The following is a 17,596-nucleotide window of genomic DNA, read 5'->3' as shown; positions in this document are numbered from 1 at the left end:
TGCTCTTGCGAGCTCATCCTTCAAAGTATAGGCCTGAAACTACGTCTAAAAGCTGTTGACACCTTAGGGAAGACATAGAAAAAGAGGTCTTATTGATGAGACTTCACATATGCAATAGGAAGGCTTTGAAACACAGAGCTCTCAAAATTAGTGCCACTTCCTGCTTGAAATTTTCTCAGGTTTTCACCTGCAATAAAAGTTCTGTTTAACTCACAGACAAAATTCTTACAGTTTTGGAAACTTCAGAGTGTTTTCTATCATAATCAGACTATTATATGCATATTCTAGTTTCGGGGGATGAGAAATAGGCAGTTTAAAATGGGTACGCATATTTTACCATATGTTTAAATTGCGCCCCCTATCAAGAAGAAGCTTTAAGAACAAATTCTTATTTTCAATGACGGCCTAGGAACAGTGGGTTAACTCTCTGTTCAGTGGCAGAACAACAGATTTGTACCTTGTCAGCTCGGAGATTCAAACTTGCAACCTTTCAGTTACTAGTCCAACACTCTAACCACTAGGCTAACCTGCCGCCATAATTCATTGGTATTAGATTTAAAATGTGATTGAATTACTCCTGATTTGTTATGTCGTTAATGCATTTCTTTTGAAGCAATGTTTCTTTAATGTACAAGTGAATAGGTTGGTTTACTGTTAAGTTTAAGTTTCCCATGTATCTGGTTGTGACTAATGAAGTAGCTTGTTAAGATGTGGCCAATGGGAGAGTTGACCTGGTTAACAGGAGGCCTGGGTTGAAAATAAGAGAGAGGGGGATGTTGAAAATAAGAGAGAGGGGGACGTTGAAAAAAGAGAATGGAGAGACGTTATCAGTGTTGAAGAAAAACGACTAAAGAAGACTATAAGGAGGGAACAACGACATACCTACAGAGGTTTGAAGGGAAATACTATTATTTTGTTAAGAAAGACCTATTGGAGACTGGAGCTGCCTTCGCATTGTGGATACATTCAACATCCTCAAGGTTAGCCTAGCATCTTGCAAGGTCTGGAGAGAATTCCTTGTGGACGATCGGCAAATTATGGTTTTCACGGGATGTCGGTTGCTGCTACGGAGTACTGGCTGCATTGAAAACTGTGTTTGCTGTGGATCTTGTGAGGACACCTGCACCGAACTGCTATACGTTGCTGAGGAAATATCTACGAGTAGTCAGTAACTGTAAGGACCAACGCTAGAGTAGAGAAACAGGTACGGTGAGTCAAACATTTAATTAGGAACAGACATGAAACAAGACAGGAACAGCGACAGCACACATACAAGGACATATGACAATCAATGCTGAAGTAGGGAACACAGCGGGGAACAGACAGATATAGGGGAGGTAATGACAGAGGTGATTGAGTCCAGGTGAGTCCAATAATCGCTGATGCACGTGACAGAGGAAGGCAGGTGTGCGTAATGATGGTGGCAGGAGTGCGTAATGCTGGGGAGGGGGAAAGAGCGGGAGCAGGCGTGACAGTACCCCCGCCCCCCCCCCCTAGTGGCACCACCCGGCGTCCCACCTGGGACGAGCCTGATGGGCCAGCCGAGGCATGGGTGCTGGACAAGCCGGCTGGGCGTGAAATCCCGACGAACCGGCAGAGGTGTGAGAGCCTGGCGAGCCGGCTGAGGCATAAGAGTCTGACGATTCGGCTGAGGCACAAAGGCCTGTCTATCCCGCTGAGGTGTGGGAGCCCGATGATCCGTCGGAGGCGTAGCAGCCTGACGAGCCGGCTGGGCGTAAAAACCTGACGATCTGGATGAGGCTTGATGTGGGATGGCTGCCTTCCGAGCCAACCGGGGCAAGAAACCTCTCGAGCCAGCTTGGGCGTGACAGCCTGACGAGCTGGCTTAGGCACCCCCGGTTCTATCAGTGGCGGCCCCCGGACCCGACGTCACCACCAACCGGAAAGCCAGCACTCCCCGATGCTTCGTTTGTAAAGCCCTTTTTACATCAGCCGATGTCACAAAGTGCCGTACAGAAGAAACTCAGCCTAAAACCCCAAACAGCAAGCAATGCAGATGTAGAAGCACAGTGGCTAGGAAAAACTCCATAGAAAGGCCAGAACCTAGGAAGAAACCTAATCATTTTATCTGAAGTTAATACTCTAGTTTGTAATCACCCTAGCGAGTTTACAATAGGGATTCTTATGTCCTTCTCACCTAATATCCCATGTTGTTCAGAAATCTAAGTAAGGTAATATTGTAAGAGTCAAATTCGAGCCTGGTGAGAGGGTTACATATGTAAAACCATCGAAATACCCTGTTCGAAAATGGTGGTTGAATATTATCATAAGCATTTAAGATCGACTTTCACTACACATGGCTCGATGGGATCTGATTATTGTCCACACACAAATAGTCATCTAAAAAATGCAGAGCCACTAATGCAAACTCCATTCATTATTACTAAAGATGTGAAGATGGCCTTACTTTGCTTCCGTCTCCTTGTGCATCCAGAGCAGAACCAGTCAACGCATGTTCAGTTTCTGGAATAGGCTGCTTTTCAAAGCTTGAGGTCTGCAAAGAAAGAGAGGGATCGTAAATGACATGGTTTCAAGCTGCTTCATGTCAATAAGGGTCAAGTAACTGACATGAATCATTTCTCATTTTGTAGCATAAAAGTCAATTGCAGGCGGTTTGCTTTGAACTTTCTATTAGGGCTGAGAATTGCCTCACAATACGATATTATCACAATACATCGCTGGCGATACGATATGTATTGCGATTGTCACGATTCTATATGTATTGCGATTCTATACTGTGATTCTATTGCAATTTCCTAAGCATATTGCTCACTATATGTCGGCTGCAGAGAGACGAGAGAGCATGAGAAAAATGTTGATCAGTCATGGAAATAAAAGTGCTGAAAAAATCTTGGCTCAACTGAAAAAGAAGATGGAAAACAGAATGAAAAATACCAGAGTTTTGTGCAGGTACAGCCGACTAGCGCTAGCTAATACTACCTAGAAAAAAATCATAATAAATATATATATATACAGTACCAGTCAAAAGTTACTCATTCCAGAGTTTTTCATTTCTACTATTTTCTACATTGTAGAATAACAGTGAAGACATCCCAGAGAGAATGCAAAGAGTGTGCAAAGCTGTCATCAAGGCAAAGGGTGGCTATTTTTAAGAATCTAAAATATATTTTGATTTGTTTAACACTTTTTTTGGTTACTACATTTATTTATTTTTTATTTTTTTTATTTTTACCTTTATTTAACTAGGCAAGTCAGTTAAGAACAAATTCTTATTTTCAATGACGGCCTAGGAACAGTGGGTTAACTGCCTGTTCAGGGGCAGAACGACAGATTTGTACCTTGTCAGCTTGGGGATTTGAACTTGCAACCTTTCAGTTACTAGTCCAACGCTCTAACCACTAGGCTACCCTGCCGCCCCACATGATTCCATATGTGTCATTTCATAGTTTTGATGTCTTCACTATTATTCTACAATGTAGAAAATAGCAAAAATAAAAAACCCTGGAATGACTAGGTGTGTCCAAACCTTTGACTATGCTTCTACACCTGCATTGCTTGCTGTTTGGGGTTTTAGGCTGGGTTTCTGTAGAACACTTTGAGATATCAGCTAATGTAAGAAGGGCTATATAAACACATTTGATTTACTGTATATATTATAAAAATTGTACAAATCGATACTTGGAGTCAAAGTACTGATATAATATCATCCAAAACAAATCAAGACTGACCTTCAAGTGCCCTTGAAAAAATGTATTATGTTATTAATTTCAGTCTAAATTACAATCTTATTGATTATTTAAAATAGAAGAGATTATCTATAGACTAATATAGATAGACTAATATCGTTGTAGATAAATTATATTCTATAATTATATTCAATACTGTATGTATTCAAATTTGAGTTGGTTAAGTTTATTGGGTTTAACAAACTTATTTTGAAATAATTACATCTGAATAGAAAGATTATGAACATCTAATTTAAAATAATGTTTGTTAAGATCCCATTACTTATCGTGCAAATATAATTATACCAGATAAATAGGCCAGAATAAATAACAAATGTATCCAGCCTCTGGCATTAGTAGATACGTAATAGGAAAAAAATAAATGACCTAAATTTGCTGTCCAAACATAAAAAAGTATTTAGTAGTCAGCATCAGCATCTCCTGAAGTGAACACCAGAGTGAGATGTTATTGTCAGTAGCAACTAACCGATATCAATACATTTAATTTCACCTCCTGCATCTTACTATTGGCACTGCAGACAGACATTCATGTCTTTTCTCATAAGGTATGAGTTGCACACTCCCAGCATACAGACACACTCCATTTGGATTCAACAAACCGATTGGCTCCATCACAAATCTTCAGAGAGTCATCTATCAACTCTTTCATCCCCCCAGTCGATCACCATGGTATCCAGGCTTGTGCCTGATCTCACCGAAGAGTAGCTTTCAGACAAAGGGGAAGGGCTATTAGACATATGCTAGTCTGAATAGCTCCATCATGTTGTAAGAGAATAAAGTGTGATCTCGCCGATAACAAGATAAACATGCTAAATGTGTCTGTGTTTTGATGGATTGAATCTGCCGTGGCTTTCACCCCTTTAATTGTCGTTGCCACACAGTTCAAATAAATAATCAAACGCTTACAATGGATTGCATAGGAACCTTTTGTGTGATGCAAGATGGTTGACAATAGCCCAGAAAAACATGGAACAATGTGTCTATTGTTGTCCCTTTTAATTCACATTCTTCCTGCATCCTGTTACTAGAGAACTCATTGCTATTCTCCTACAGAGCCCCAGAGGATAGATACACAGACACCTAAACGGGCTGGTCTGAGACCCACTCAACCGAAACACCCACTCCTGCTGTGCCAAGCTTGTAGTGCCCAAGCAACACTATACTCTTTGGGAGGAGCGACCAATTGGAGCCGAGCTAAAGAGGGGCAAAGCCTGTGTTCTGCATAGCAGCACGGCACCGATAGAGCGCGTAAGTGGGATGGAGAGAGAGAGGTGGGGATAGAGAGACGGAGGGGGATAGAGAGAGAGGTGGGGATAGAGACGGAGGAGGATAGAGAGACGGAGGGGGATAGAGAGAGAGAGTGGGGAGATGGAGGGGGATGAGAGAGACGGAGGGGGATAGAGAGAGAGGTGGGGATAGAGAGACGGAGGGGGATAGAGAGAGAGGTGGGGATAGAGAGACGGAGGGGGATAGAGAGAGAGGTGGGGATAGAGAGACGGAGGGGGATAGAGAGAGAGGTGGGGATAGAGAGACGGAGGGGGATAGAGAGAGAGGTGGGGATAGAGAGACAGAGGAGAATAGAGAGACGGAGGGGGATAGAGAGAGAGAGAGAGCAAGAGAGAGAGTGGGATGGAGAGAGAGAGTGGGGAGATGGAGGGGGATGGAGAGAGAGGTGGGGATAGAGAGAGAGGGGGATAGAGAGAGAGAGAGCAAGAGAGAGAGGGGGATGGAGAGAGAGAGAGAGAGTGGGGAGACAGAGGGGGATATAGAGAGAGGTGGGGATAGAGAGACGGAGGGGGATAGAGAGAGCGCAAGAGAGAGAGGGGGATAGAGAGAGAGAGGGGGATAGAGAGAGAGAGAGAGAGGGAGAGAGAGAGAGAGAAAGAGAGAGATATAGAGAAAAGGTGAACAAGGTGATCAGCTCACTAAAGAACTCCAAAGCCAAAGATGTGTTTGGGCTGAACTCTACCTTTCTTAAAAACTAAAAAGAGTCACTCATTGGCCTCATTACTAAGGTCACCAACACATCTATTGGTCTCGGGGTGTTTCCAAGGGTATGGAAGTCGGCCATAATAACGGCCATCTTTAAATCGGGCGACCCTGCTGACGTGAGTAACTACAGGCCCATTAGTATACTACCGGTGGTGTCAAAGGTTGTTGAAAAGTGTGTAGCAGAACAACTGTTTGCCCACCTCAACAACAGCCCCTTCACATTACACTCCATGCAGTTTGGCTTCAGAGCGAAACACTCCACAGAAACGGCCAACTGCTTTCTTCTAGAAAATGTGCAGTCCAAGATGGATAAAGGGGGCGTTGTTGGGGCTGTGTTTCTGGACCTAAGGAAGGCTTTTGATACTGTTAACCTAGAGACTCTCATCACAAAATTGTCCAAGTTCAACTTTCCCCCCGATGCCTTGAGATGGATGAAATCATACCTTGAAAGCAGAACTCAGTGTCTTAGAGTGAGCCCACTCTTAGCTATGATGTGGGCGTGCCCCAATGGTCAATACTGGGGCACCTCCTGTTCAGCCTGTACATTAATGATCTGCCTTCTGTCTGTACTGGGTCTGAAGTTCAAATGTATGCAGATGATACAGTGATATATGTGCATGCAAAGAGCAAACAACAAGCTGCACAAGAATTCACTACTGTAATGGTCCAGGTTACAAAGTGGCTGAGTGACTCGTGTTTGCATCTCAATGTGAAAAAAACTGTTTGCATGTTCTTCACAAAGAGGGCAACAGATACTACTGAGCCATATGTCTATGTGTCAGGGGAGAAGCTCCAGGTGGTATCTGATTTTAAGTACCATGAAATCATACTTGTGTCACGCCCTGACCTTAGTTATCTTTGTTTTCTTTATTATTTTGGTTAGGTCAGGGTGTGACGAGGGTGGTATGGGTGTTTTGTCTTCTCTAGGTTTTTTTGGTATATCTATGGGGTTTTGATATTGCCTATGTAAATGTAGGTCTATGGTGGCCTGAATTGGTTCCCAATCAGAGACAGCTGTTTATCGTTGTCTCTGATTGGGGATCCTATTTAGGTTGCCATTTTCCATTTTTGTTTAGTGGGTTATTGTCTGTGTGTAGTTGCATGTCAGCACTCAGTGTTTATAGCTTCACGTTCGTTTTGTTACTTTGTTTTATTCTTCATTAAAAGAAGAATGTATTCCAATCACGCTGCGCCTTGGTCTCCTCTATACGACGAACGTGACAACTTGATTCCAACCTCTCTTTTAAAAACATGTGAAAAAGGTAATTCAGATAACCAAATTCAACCTCGCTAATTTCCGATTTATAACGAAATTGTTTGACTACAGAGGTAGCAAAACTGTACTTCAAATCTATGATACTCCCCCACTTAACATACTGCTTGACTAGTTGGGCCCAAGCTTGCTGTACAACATTAAAACCTGTTCAGTCGGTCTACAAACAGGCTCTCAAAGTGCTTGATAGGAAGCCCAATAGCCATCATCACTGTTACATCCTCAAAAGCATGAGCTCCTGAGTTGGGAAAATCTTGTGCAATACACCGATGCATGTCTTGTATTCAAGATCCTAAATGGCCTGGCTCCCCCTCCACTCAGTATTTTTGTTCAACAGAAAACCCAAACATATGGCAGCAGATCCACAAGGTCTGCTATGAGAGGTGACTGTATAGTTCCCTTAAGGAAAAGCACCTTTAGTAAATCCGCTTTCTCTGTGAGAGCTTCCCATGTTTGGAATACACTGCCATCAGACACACATAACTGCACCACATATCACACTCACAAAATGCATGAAGACATGGCTAAAGGTCAATCAGATTTGTGAACATGGTCCCTAGCTGTGTATTGCCGCTTCCCACGTTGTCTGTAGCTTGTGAGGTGTGGAAACACTTTGTTGCTTTTATGAATTTTGTCTTGCTGCTTTTTGTTCTATGTTGCTCTGTCTGCATGCTACGTCTTGCTTGTCCTATGTTGCTCTGTCTGTATGCTACGTCTTGCTTGTCCTATGTTGCTCTGTCTGTATGCTACGTCTTGCTTATCCTATGTTGCTCTGTCTGTATGCTACGTCTTGCTTATCCTATGTTGCTCTGCGTGGGCTCACTGCTCAATGATTGTCTATATTGTAATTGTTTTTAATAACCTGCCCAGGGACTGAGGTTGAAAATTAGCCGGCTGGCTAAAACCGGCACTTTTACTGAAACGTTGATTAATGTGCACTGTCCCTGTAAAAATAACATCAACTCAACTCAACTCAGGAGAGGGAGTAGTGAGGACGAGGAAAATTGACAATATGATCTAAATTGACTGAAAGCTACTGAGGCGGCGGACAATGTGAAATAAATAAATCACCTCTGAGAGAAAATAATCCTTGTCATCTTTCATTTTTACAGTACAAAATAATTTTGTGAAAACAGAACACAGGATTATCTGTCACTGTCACTTGCTTGTCTCAATCTCTGAATACAGTATGTTTACATGCAGACTAATAATTTGATATTAAACTGATTATGGCAGTAAGCCGAGTATGGCATTAGTCATGTAAACACCTTACTCTGCTGATCTTAATCGGCGTTAGGTCATAATGGAAGTAAGCATACACTGATTAAAACACCTGGTTTTATGAGCCATCTTTCAAATTATAAGGACATGTAAACTTCTTCATCATACTTACTGCGGTGTATTTGATCTGCACATGTGCCAGCAAGAGCAGCGTGAGCCTCCTTTTTTTGCGCGACTGAAGTGGGTTCGGGAAAAACTGAAAATATGCATCTAGAAATAGTTTTCAAATACAAACTGTATATGTCCGAACTGTGTTCTCACCTCACACAGGCTCTTTTCCTGGGTGCCTCTAGACTCCTGGGCCTCCTGTAGTTCTTTCTCCAGCTGTTCCAGACGAGCCACACGGATCTGTGAGGGGAGACAGAGAGTCTTTAGTCGCCACAGTCATTTTGTGGCACGACAAACATTGTCCAAACATTGTACAACACCCTCTGAGGGCAGTTTTAATTTCTTGGTTTTTCATGTAAAATGTGAAGATATTGAGAACAGTTGCCAAATGTTACTGTGTGTGTTGCCATGACAGAGACAGACATGGCAGAGAGTCTCCTTACCTGTGTCCTCTGGACCATTTCATCGCTGGTTCCGAAGCGTTCCTCCATGACAGAACGCAACTGCTGTGCCTCGAACTCCAGCTGCTGGCGAATGAGGTCAATCTGTATGGAGAACTGTTAAGATAAGGAAAAAGAGATTAGTTTCCACACAACACAAGCCTCCATTTAGGGGCATTCTGAAACTAAATGGATGCTAGCTTCTCTGTCAAAGAGTATAACCAAAGATTTAACCCAAGATAGACCAGAGCCTGTTGTTTCTAATGGGACCAAATGAATCCAAGTGGGCAGAACCAAGCATGAGCTAGAGAGATCCTACTGGCACAATCTAGCATTTATTTGCATATTTCTGTTATGGAACTCTGTGAAGTGCGTGTGTGCAATAACTGAATTCGCCCTTGCACTCCTCCTAAACATTTTTTTTTTTTTTACTTTGGCAAAGGGTAAAGTCTTTAAGAAGCAGTCCACTCTGTTTGTTACAGATTATAGTTTTGGAAAGAGAAAACTGTATGGAGACCGAATGTTTCATTGACGAAAGAATCTGCAGAATGTCGGCCAAAATCCATCTCGCTCCATCTTCTCACACTGCCGGCCACTGGGTTTCCTCTCATCACCATATTTGGTAGTGAGTGGAAACACCAAGTGGATGCTTCACATTTATACATCCTGTGAAATATCTGTCTCATTGTTCTATTTGATGGTTTAACTCTTGCCTGTGCGCCTGTTAAAACAATAATGAGTTTATTTCATGACAATGAACATGCAAGAGAGCAATGAGCAATAAGACATGTTGTGTCTGTCTATGAAAGAATAAAGCAATGCTCTACTCATACTCTAAACTTGTTTCCAAAGAGTAATTTTCAAACAACAAGCACACAATGAAATACGAGGGGGCGACAGTTTTAAAAAAGTGCCTACATTTCCTGCAACTGAGTGCTGAGTACAAGTATACTTTGTACTGTACTGCTGTCTGTTATGGTCCACTGTGTCTGAGTACTGTGAGGAGAGAATATTCTGGAGACTCAGTGGTGTTAAAGTGCTCTCACCGTGTCGATGCGTGGCAGTTGGTTCAGCCGCTGAGACAGTCCCTGGAGCTGGCTGTAGTACCAGTGACGCTCCCTCTCCTCCTTGTCTATCTCACTTAGCAGCATCGTTCTGGAACACACCCAGCTACATTTAACACTTTGACTACCATCCACCACAACATCACTGGGGATTCATAGTACCTCGCTTTTTCTTTTTTGAAGGGACTAGTGATTTATAGTGAATTATAATTTTTAAGGTATTATTTTAAAGATGTTTGGTTTAGTATTACTAGTAATACATACATCTGATTGAACTATGGTAAAGTGCTAACCTCTCTTTGTAGAGGTCTTCCAGATGCTGGGCCGTGATGCGTCCGTCTCCCAGCATGGCTTTGGCCAGGGCTCCAGGGTGCACAGCCGTGCCCTCCCCAGACAGAGAGGAGCTCTGGCGGGATGAAGGCCGCAGGGGGCTCCTGGCTCTGGAGGAGGAGGGAGGCAAGCAGGCCAGACAATCGTCCATGTCACCCGACTGAGCTGCCAGACTGGCTAGACTGTCTGGGAGAACGCGCATGTTTTGCGGCTGGTACTTCAGCTCATAGTAGTTGGTCAAGTCCATGTGCAACTCTGAGAGAGAAATGTCATTCATATTTGGAAAAATAAATATGATTTTATTTTCTAAAAATGAATGATTGAAATGGCTGATATTGAATTAATTAATGAGTTGTGTACAATATCAGTCTAAACAGACATTAAATGGTGAGATAATAGACAGAAAAGCACAGTTAAGGCACACATACCTTTGAGCTGGTCCAGCACATCAGTCCTCCCGGAGGAGGCCAAAGTGCCAGCCTCCAGCTCCAGTTTGCTTTGCAGCCCCTTCAAAACCCCCTAGAGAAGAGAAAGCAATTCACTATCTGTGTCCAACCAGAAACCCAGTCAAATGAAATTGTTGTGGCCACAGTGAAACCAAAAATGAGTCACAACCTGTTGGGATTACAATGTCCTCCTAGAGATGAAAAAAGCAAAGCAACTACTGTATGCCTCCTATTCCTGTTCTTTCCTTTTCCTCAGTAGGCCGCCTGAAATCACAGCCAAGTCAATGTAAAATCCAAGCCTTTTCCTCAAATCAATATTCTCCAAGGGTTTGTTTTGAGGTTGGAAGGTTAGGTCTGTTTGCCACCAGTGTCTGGCTTTGTGAGCTCCCTACAGAGCGTCCTGGTTGTCTGCTGATAGCTCAAGCTGCCCTCAGGAATATAAAGGCTTTAGCTGGGGAGAATCCAGCTGTGTGCCAGAGGAGTGATAGGGCAGACCAGCATGAACTAGGGTTGGCACCTACAATTAAATCTCAAAATGGTGACCTATCCAGACTATTATATGATGCATGTCTATAAAAGCCAAACGTTTTGTTGACAAACAGACAGATACCTAAGAGTAAACCCTAATTGCACATGGTGTGACAGGGAGGAGTGTATAGAAATTTGAAGCAGGTTTAGCCACAGAGACAAAAATGACTATCAAAGAAGAAATATCCTGTCAGACAAGCTGGGATTTCAAGCAGCAAAATAATCGATAACGAGAAAATGTCTTAGCAAGCTATATTGTCTAATGGTTTCCTTCTTCCTTTGCAGCTTGTTTCAATCACCTGGTGGCATCATTACTGTAACGAGGACAACTGGTTAGATCAGTGCAGAAAGAAGAATGATTTGAAGGGTAGCTCAGTGCCTCGTCTATCCAGGCCATGAATTCTAGCCATGAAGCATTAGCGTCTTCAGTCACTCAGGAGAGAAACCGGGTCACTAGCGAAGGAGTTACATGAAGTCTACAGCATCCTTCAGAATTGGGGCTGAACTCTATCCATCTGAGGCAGAACTGAGTGGATTTGAATGGGAAATGTCCTATCTCTATCTAAATCATACTATTAGCCACGGCTTGACAAAATGGAGGGCATGTAAGCATAGAGAAAATCCCAAAAGAAAAATGTGTCCTTTTAAAAAACAAATGACAATTGCTGCCATCTTTATGAGCATCAAAGCAACATATTCTCATCTGTGTCTTCATATTTAAAAAAATCTTAAGTCCAGATGGATAGAAATAACAAACATAACAAATGAAGAGGTCAAGGAAATCTGGAAATGGTTTAAATTCCACCTTTCTAACCAATCATCAAATCAACACCCCAATGTTATCCTCCTATTCTTCTCCCTTAGCCCTGGGGTTGTCCCTCTAACCTCTCTCACCTTCATGTCGGTGGTCTCGTTCTCCAGCTTGGACAGGTGGTTGGAGTTGTCCTCCAGCTCTCTACGCAGATGGGAATTCTCCTGGCGGAGAGCTTCCACCTGGTAGACTAGTTGGTCATAGGAAGCCGTGGAGTTTGCCATCTTCAGACAATGTTGTGGTCCCTGCAAGGCAGAAGAACAAGTGGGACCGGAGGTTAATGAGCGTTGGAGATAACTTTCATGGCTAACTCCAGCACATTATGCATTGCTTATTATAATTCCATTGTGTCTTTCCAGCAACAGTTAAAGCAAAACAGGCAGTTTATTTCCTAATACAGTGCATTCGGAAAGTATTCAGACCCCTTCACCTTTTCCACTCTACACACAATACCCCATAATGACAAAGCAAAAACAGGTTTTAATGTTGTTGTTGTTTTTTATTTTATTTTTTACAAATAACACATTGCATCGCTGCACAGCTATTTTCAGGTCTCTCCAGAGATGTTCGATCGGGTTCAAGTCCAGGTTCTGGCTGGGCCACTCAAGGACATTCAGAGACTTGTCCCGAAGCCACTCCTGCGTTGTCTTGGCTGTGTGCTTAGGGTCATTGTCATGTTGTAAGGTGAACCTTCAACCCAGTCTGAGGTCCTGAGCGCCCTGGAGCAGGTGTTGTCAAGGTTCTCTCTGTACTTTGCTCTGTGCGTTTTCCCTCGATCCTAACTAATCTCCCAGTCCCTATATAAAACAGCTCACCCATCTAAAAACAATACCCCATAATGACAAAGTGAAAACATGTTTTTATTATTTTTTTCCACATTTAGTGGAAATAATATAAATAAATATCCCTGAGTCAATACTTTGTAGAAGCACATTTGGCAGTGTTTACAGCTGTGAGTCTTTCTAGGTAAGTCTCTAAGAACTTTCCACTCCTGGATTGTGCAACATCATCATTTTCAAAATTATTCAAGCAACTTTTGCCAATTATTCTTTTATAAAGTCTTCAAGCTCTTTCAAATTGGTTGTTTATCTTTGCTAGTGTAACGTCTACTTCCAACTCACACTCTCAAACACGTAGATCCCCTGAAAGTAGCTCACTATCCAGCTCACACTCTCAAACACATAGATCCCCTGAACGCAGCTCACTCCAGATCCCAATCACCTGAATTCTGATCACCTGTTCACACACCAGTGTGTCATTATCACACACTATTTAGTTCAGTTCGTTGCACCCCATTATTGTGAGGTATTGTTTGTTTTGTGATACACTTCTATTCGGAGCTCTGGTTTTCCCGTAATTTAATCCTCTCGTGTATGATAGTTTTTGCCTGCCTCACTAACGACACTTTTTGCCAATTCCCTGCTTGTACTTTAGCCTATCGGATTTCCTGTTATCAGCCTATTGCCTGATCTCCCAGACTACGTTACTAGCCTTTTCCCTGCCTGTACTGCTGCCTTTTTGGACCCCCTGTGTATGAGCTTCTGCCTGCCCCTGGACCCAGCTACCTGCCTCCTCCTGTGGTTCTTTACAAATAAATATCTGCCGTGCGCTGTGCTTGAAACCAGCTCTCTGTCTCCCATCGTATTCATTACAGCTAGCCTCCCGGGTGGCAGCTAGCCTCCCGGGTGTTCATTTACAGTCTGGCCCCCCGGGTGGCGCAGTGGTCTAGGGCACTGCATCGCAGTGCTAGCTGCGCCACCAGAGTCTCTGGGTTCGCGCCCAGGCTGGGCTGGGTTCGCGCCCAGGCTCTGTCGCAGCCGGATGCAATCGGGAGGTCCGTGGGGCGACGCACAATTGGCATAGCGTCGTCCGGGTTAGGGAGGGTTTGGCCGGTAGGGATATCCTTGTCTCAGTATGTAAAATGTAATAAAATGTATGCACTCTACTGTAAGTCGCTCTGGATAAGAGCGTCTGCTAAATGACTAAAATGTAAATGTAATTTTCAGGTCTTGCCATAGATTATCAAGTAGATTTACGTAAAAACTGTAACTCGGCCACTCAGGAACATTCACTGTCTTCTTGGTAAGCAACTCCAGTGTAGATTTGGTGTTTTAGATATTGTCCTGCTGAACGGTGAATTCATCTCCCAGTGTCTGGTGGAAAGTAGACTGAATTTTATTTTACACCAAAAAAATTCACCTTTATTTAACCAGGTAGGCCAGTTGAAAACAAGTTCTAATTTACAACTGCGATCTGGCCAAGATAAAGCAAAGCAGTGCAACACAAACAACAACACATAATTACACATGGAATAAACAAACATACAGTCAATAACACAATAGAAAAAAGTCTATATACAGTGTGTGCAAATGGCGTGAGGAGGTAAGGCAATAAATAGGCCATAGTAGCGAAGTAATTACAATTTAGCAAATTAACACTGGAGTGATAGATGTGCAGATGATGATGTGCAAGTAGAAATACTGGTGTGCAAAATAGCAAAAAAGTAAATAAAAACAATATGAGGATGAGGTAGGTAGATTGGATGGGCTATTTACAGATGGGCTGTGTACAGATGCAGCGATCGGTAAGCTGCTCAGACAGCTGATGCTTAAAGTTAGTGAGGGAGATATGTCTCCAACTTCAGCAATTTTTGCAATTCGTTCCAGTCATTGGCAGCAAAGAACTGTAAGGAAAGGCGGCCAAAGGAGGTGTTGGCTTTGGGGATGACCAGTGAGAAATACCTGCTGGAGCGCGTGCTACGGGTGGGTGTTGTTATGGTGACCAGTGAGCTGAGATAAGGCGGAGCTTTACCTAGCAAAGACTTATAGATGACCTGGAGCAAGTGGGTCTGGCGACGAATATGTAGTGAGGGCCAGCCGACGAGAGCATACAGGTCGCAGTGGTGGGTGGTATATGGGGCTTAGGTGACAAAATGGATGGCACTGTGATAGACTGCATCCAGTTTGCTTAGTAGAGTGTTGTAAGCTATTTTGTAAATTAAATCGAGGATTGTAGGATAGTCAGTTTTACAACAGTATGTTTGGCAGCATGAGTGAAGAAGGCTTTGTTGCGAAATAGGAAGCCGATTCTAGATTTAATTTTGGATTGGAGATGTTTAATTTGAGTCTGGAAGGAGAGTTTACAGTCTAGCCAAACACCTAGGTATTTGTAGTTGTCCACATATTCTAAGTCAGAACCGTCCAGAGTAGTGATGCTAGTCGGGCGGGCGGGTGCGAGCAGCAATCGGTTGAAAAGCATGCATTTAATTTTACTAGTGTTTAAGAGCAGTTGGAGGCCACGGAATGAGTGTTGTATGGCATTGAAGCTTGTTTGGAGGTTTGTTAGCACAGTGTCCAAAAAGGGCCAGATGTATACAGAATGGTGTCATCTGTGTAGAGCTGGATCAGGAAATCATCCGCATCAAGAGCGACATCGTTGATATATAGAGAGAAAAGAGTCGGCCTGAGAATAGAAACCTGTGGTACCCCCATAGAGACTGCCAGCGGTCCGGACAACAGACCCTCCGATTTGACACACTAAACTCTATCTGAGAAGTAGTTGGTGAAGCAGGCGAGGCAGTCATTTGAGAAACTAAGGCAGTTGAGTCTGCCGATAAGAATACGGTGATTGACAGAGTCAAAAGCCTTGGCCAGGTCGATGAAGATGGCTGCACAGTACTGTCTTTTATCGATAGCGGTTATGATATCGTTTAGTACTTGGGCGTGGCAGAGGTGCACCCATGACCAGCATCAGAAACTGGATTGCACAGCGGAGAAGGTACGGTGGGATTCGAAATGGTCAGTGATCTGTTTGTTAACTTGGCTTTTGAAGACTGGATGGATATAGGTCTATAACAGTTTGGGTCTAGAGTGTTACCCCCTTTGAAGAGGGGGATGACCGCGGCAGCTTTTCAATCTTTAGGGATCTCGAACGATATGAAAGAAAGGTTGAACAGACTGGTAATAGGGGTTGCAGCAATGGCGGCAGATAATTTTAGAAAGAGAAGGTCCAGATTGTCTAGCCCAGCTGATTTGTATGGGTCCAGGTTTTGCAGCTCTTTCAGAACATCTGCTATCTGGATTTGGGTGGAGAAGCTGGGGAGGCTGGGACAAGTAGCTGCAGGGGGTGCAGAGCTGTTGGCCGGGGTTGGGGTAGCCAGGAGGAAAGCATGGCCAGCTGTAGAGAAATGCTTATTGAAATTCTCTATTATCGTGGATTTATCGGTGGTGACAGTGTTACCTAGCCTCAGTGCAGTGGGCAGCTGGGAGGAGGTGCTCTTATTCTCCATGGACTTTACAGTGTCCTAGAACCTTTTGGAGTTAGAGCTACAGGATGCAAATTTCTGTTTGAAAAAGCTAGCCTTTGCTTTCCTAACTGACTGCGTCTATTGGTTCCTGACTTCCCTGAAGAGTTGCATATCGCAGAGACTATTCGATGCTAGTGCAATCTGCCACAGGATGTTTTTAAGCTGGTCGAAGGCAGTCAGGTCTGGAGTGAACCAAGGGCTATATCTGTTCTTAGTTCTACATTTTTTGAAAGGGGCATGCTTATTTAAGATGGTGAGGAAATTACTTTTAAAGAACAACCAGGCATCCTCTACTGACATGGATGAGGTCAATATCCTTCCAGGTCGATTAGAAATTCCTGCTCGCAGAAGTGTTTTAGGGAGCATTTAACAGTGATGAGGGGTGGTCGTTTGACCGCGGATCCATAGCGGATGCAGACAATGAGGCAGTGATCGCTGAGATCCTGATTGAAAACAGCAGAGGTGTATTTGGAGGGCAAGTTGGTCAGGATAATATCTATGAGGGTGCCCATGTTTATGGATTTAGGGTTGTACCTGGTGGGTTCCTTGATAATTTGTGTGAGATTGAGGGCATCTAGCTTAGATTGTAGGACTGCCAGGGTGTTAAGCATATCCCAATTTAGTTCACCTAACAGAACGAACTCGGAAGATAGATGGGGGCAGTCAATTCACATATGGTGTCCAGGGCACAGCTGGGAGCTGAAGGGGGTCTATATCAGGTGGCAACAGTGAGAGACTTATTTCTGGAGATTCATTTTTAAAATTAGAAGCTCAAACTGTTTAGGCATAGACCTGGAAAGTATGACAGAACTTTGCAGGCTATCTCTACAGAAGATTGCAACTCCTCCCATTTTGGCAGTTCTATCTTGATGGAAAATGTTGTAGTTGGGGATGGAAATCTCCGAATTTTTGGTGGCCTTCCTAAGCCAGAATTCAGACACGGCAAGGACATCAGGGTTGGAGTGTGCTAAAGCAGTGAGTAAAACAAACTTAGGGAGGAGGCTTCTAATGTTAACATGCATGAAACCAAGGCTTTTACAGTTACAGAAATCAACAAATGAGAGCGCCTGGGGACATGCAGGGCCTGGGATAACCTCCACATCACCCGAGAAACAGAGGAGGAGTAGGATGAGGGTACGGCTAAAGGCTATCAAAACTGGTCATCTTATGCGTTGGGGACAGAGAATAAAAGGAGCAGATTTCTAGGCGTGGTAGGATAGATTCAGGGCATAATGTACAGACAGGGGTATGGTAGGATGCGGGTACAGTGGAGGTAAACCTAGGCATTG

The 17,596-nt window shown here is 43.5% G+C and overlaps 1 protein-coding gene across 1 annotated transcript in view; it reads right to left on the bottom strand.

Annotated features, from left to right (window-relative positions):
- LOC129867533 (adenomatous polyposis coli protein 2-like) overlaps positions 1-17,596 on the bottom strand; it is a 48,463-nt gene that overhangs the window by 11,525 nt on the left and 19,342 nt on the right. Inside the window, exons 2-8 of the mRNA XM_055940999.1 lie at positions 12,085-12,246; positions 10,645-10,735; positions 10,180-10,471; positions 9,869-9,977; positions 8,826-8,939; positions 8,536-8,622; positions 2,429-2,515 (exon numbers count right to left, since the gene is read on the bottom strand). Coding sequence (XP_055796974.1) covers positions 2,429-2,515; positions 8,536-8,622; positions 8,826-8,939; positions 9,869-9,977; positions 10,180-10,471; positions 10,645-10,735; positions 12,085-12,225 — 921 coding nt within the window. The 5' untranslated portion in view covers positions 12,226-12,246. The remainder of the gene's footprint in view (positions 1-2,428; positions 2,516-8,535; positions 8,623-8,825; positions 8,940-9,868; positions 9,978-10,179; positions 10,472-10,644; positions 10,736-12,084; positions 12,247-17,596) is intronic.

The sequence above is a fragment of the Salvelinus fontinalis genome, chromosome 12 (assembly GCF_029448725.1).
Source record: "Salvelinus fontinalis isolate EN_2023a chromosome 12, ASM2944872v1, whole genome shotgun sequence".
NCBI lineage: Eukaryota > Metazoa > Chordata > Actinopteri > Salmoniformes > Salmonidae > Salvelinus > Salvelinus fontinalis.
The sequence above is the reverse complement of the archived record's forward strand: the minus strand, read 5'-3'. Positions and strand labels throughout refer to the sequence as shown.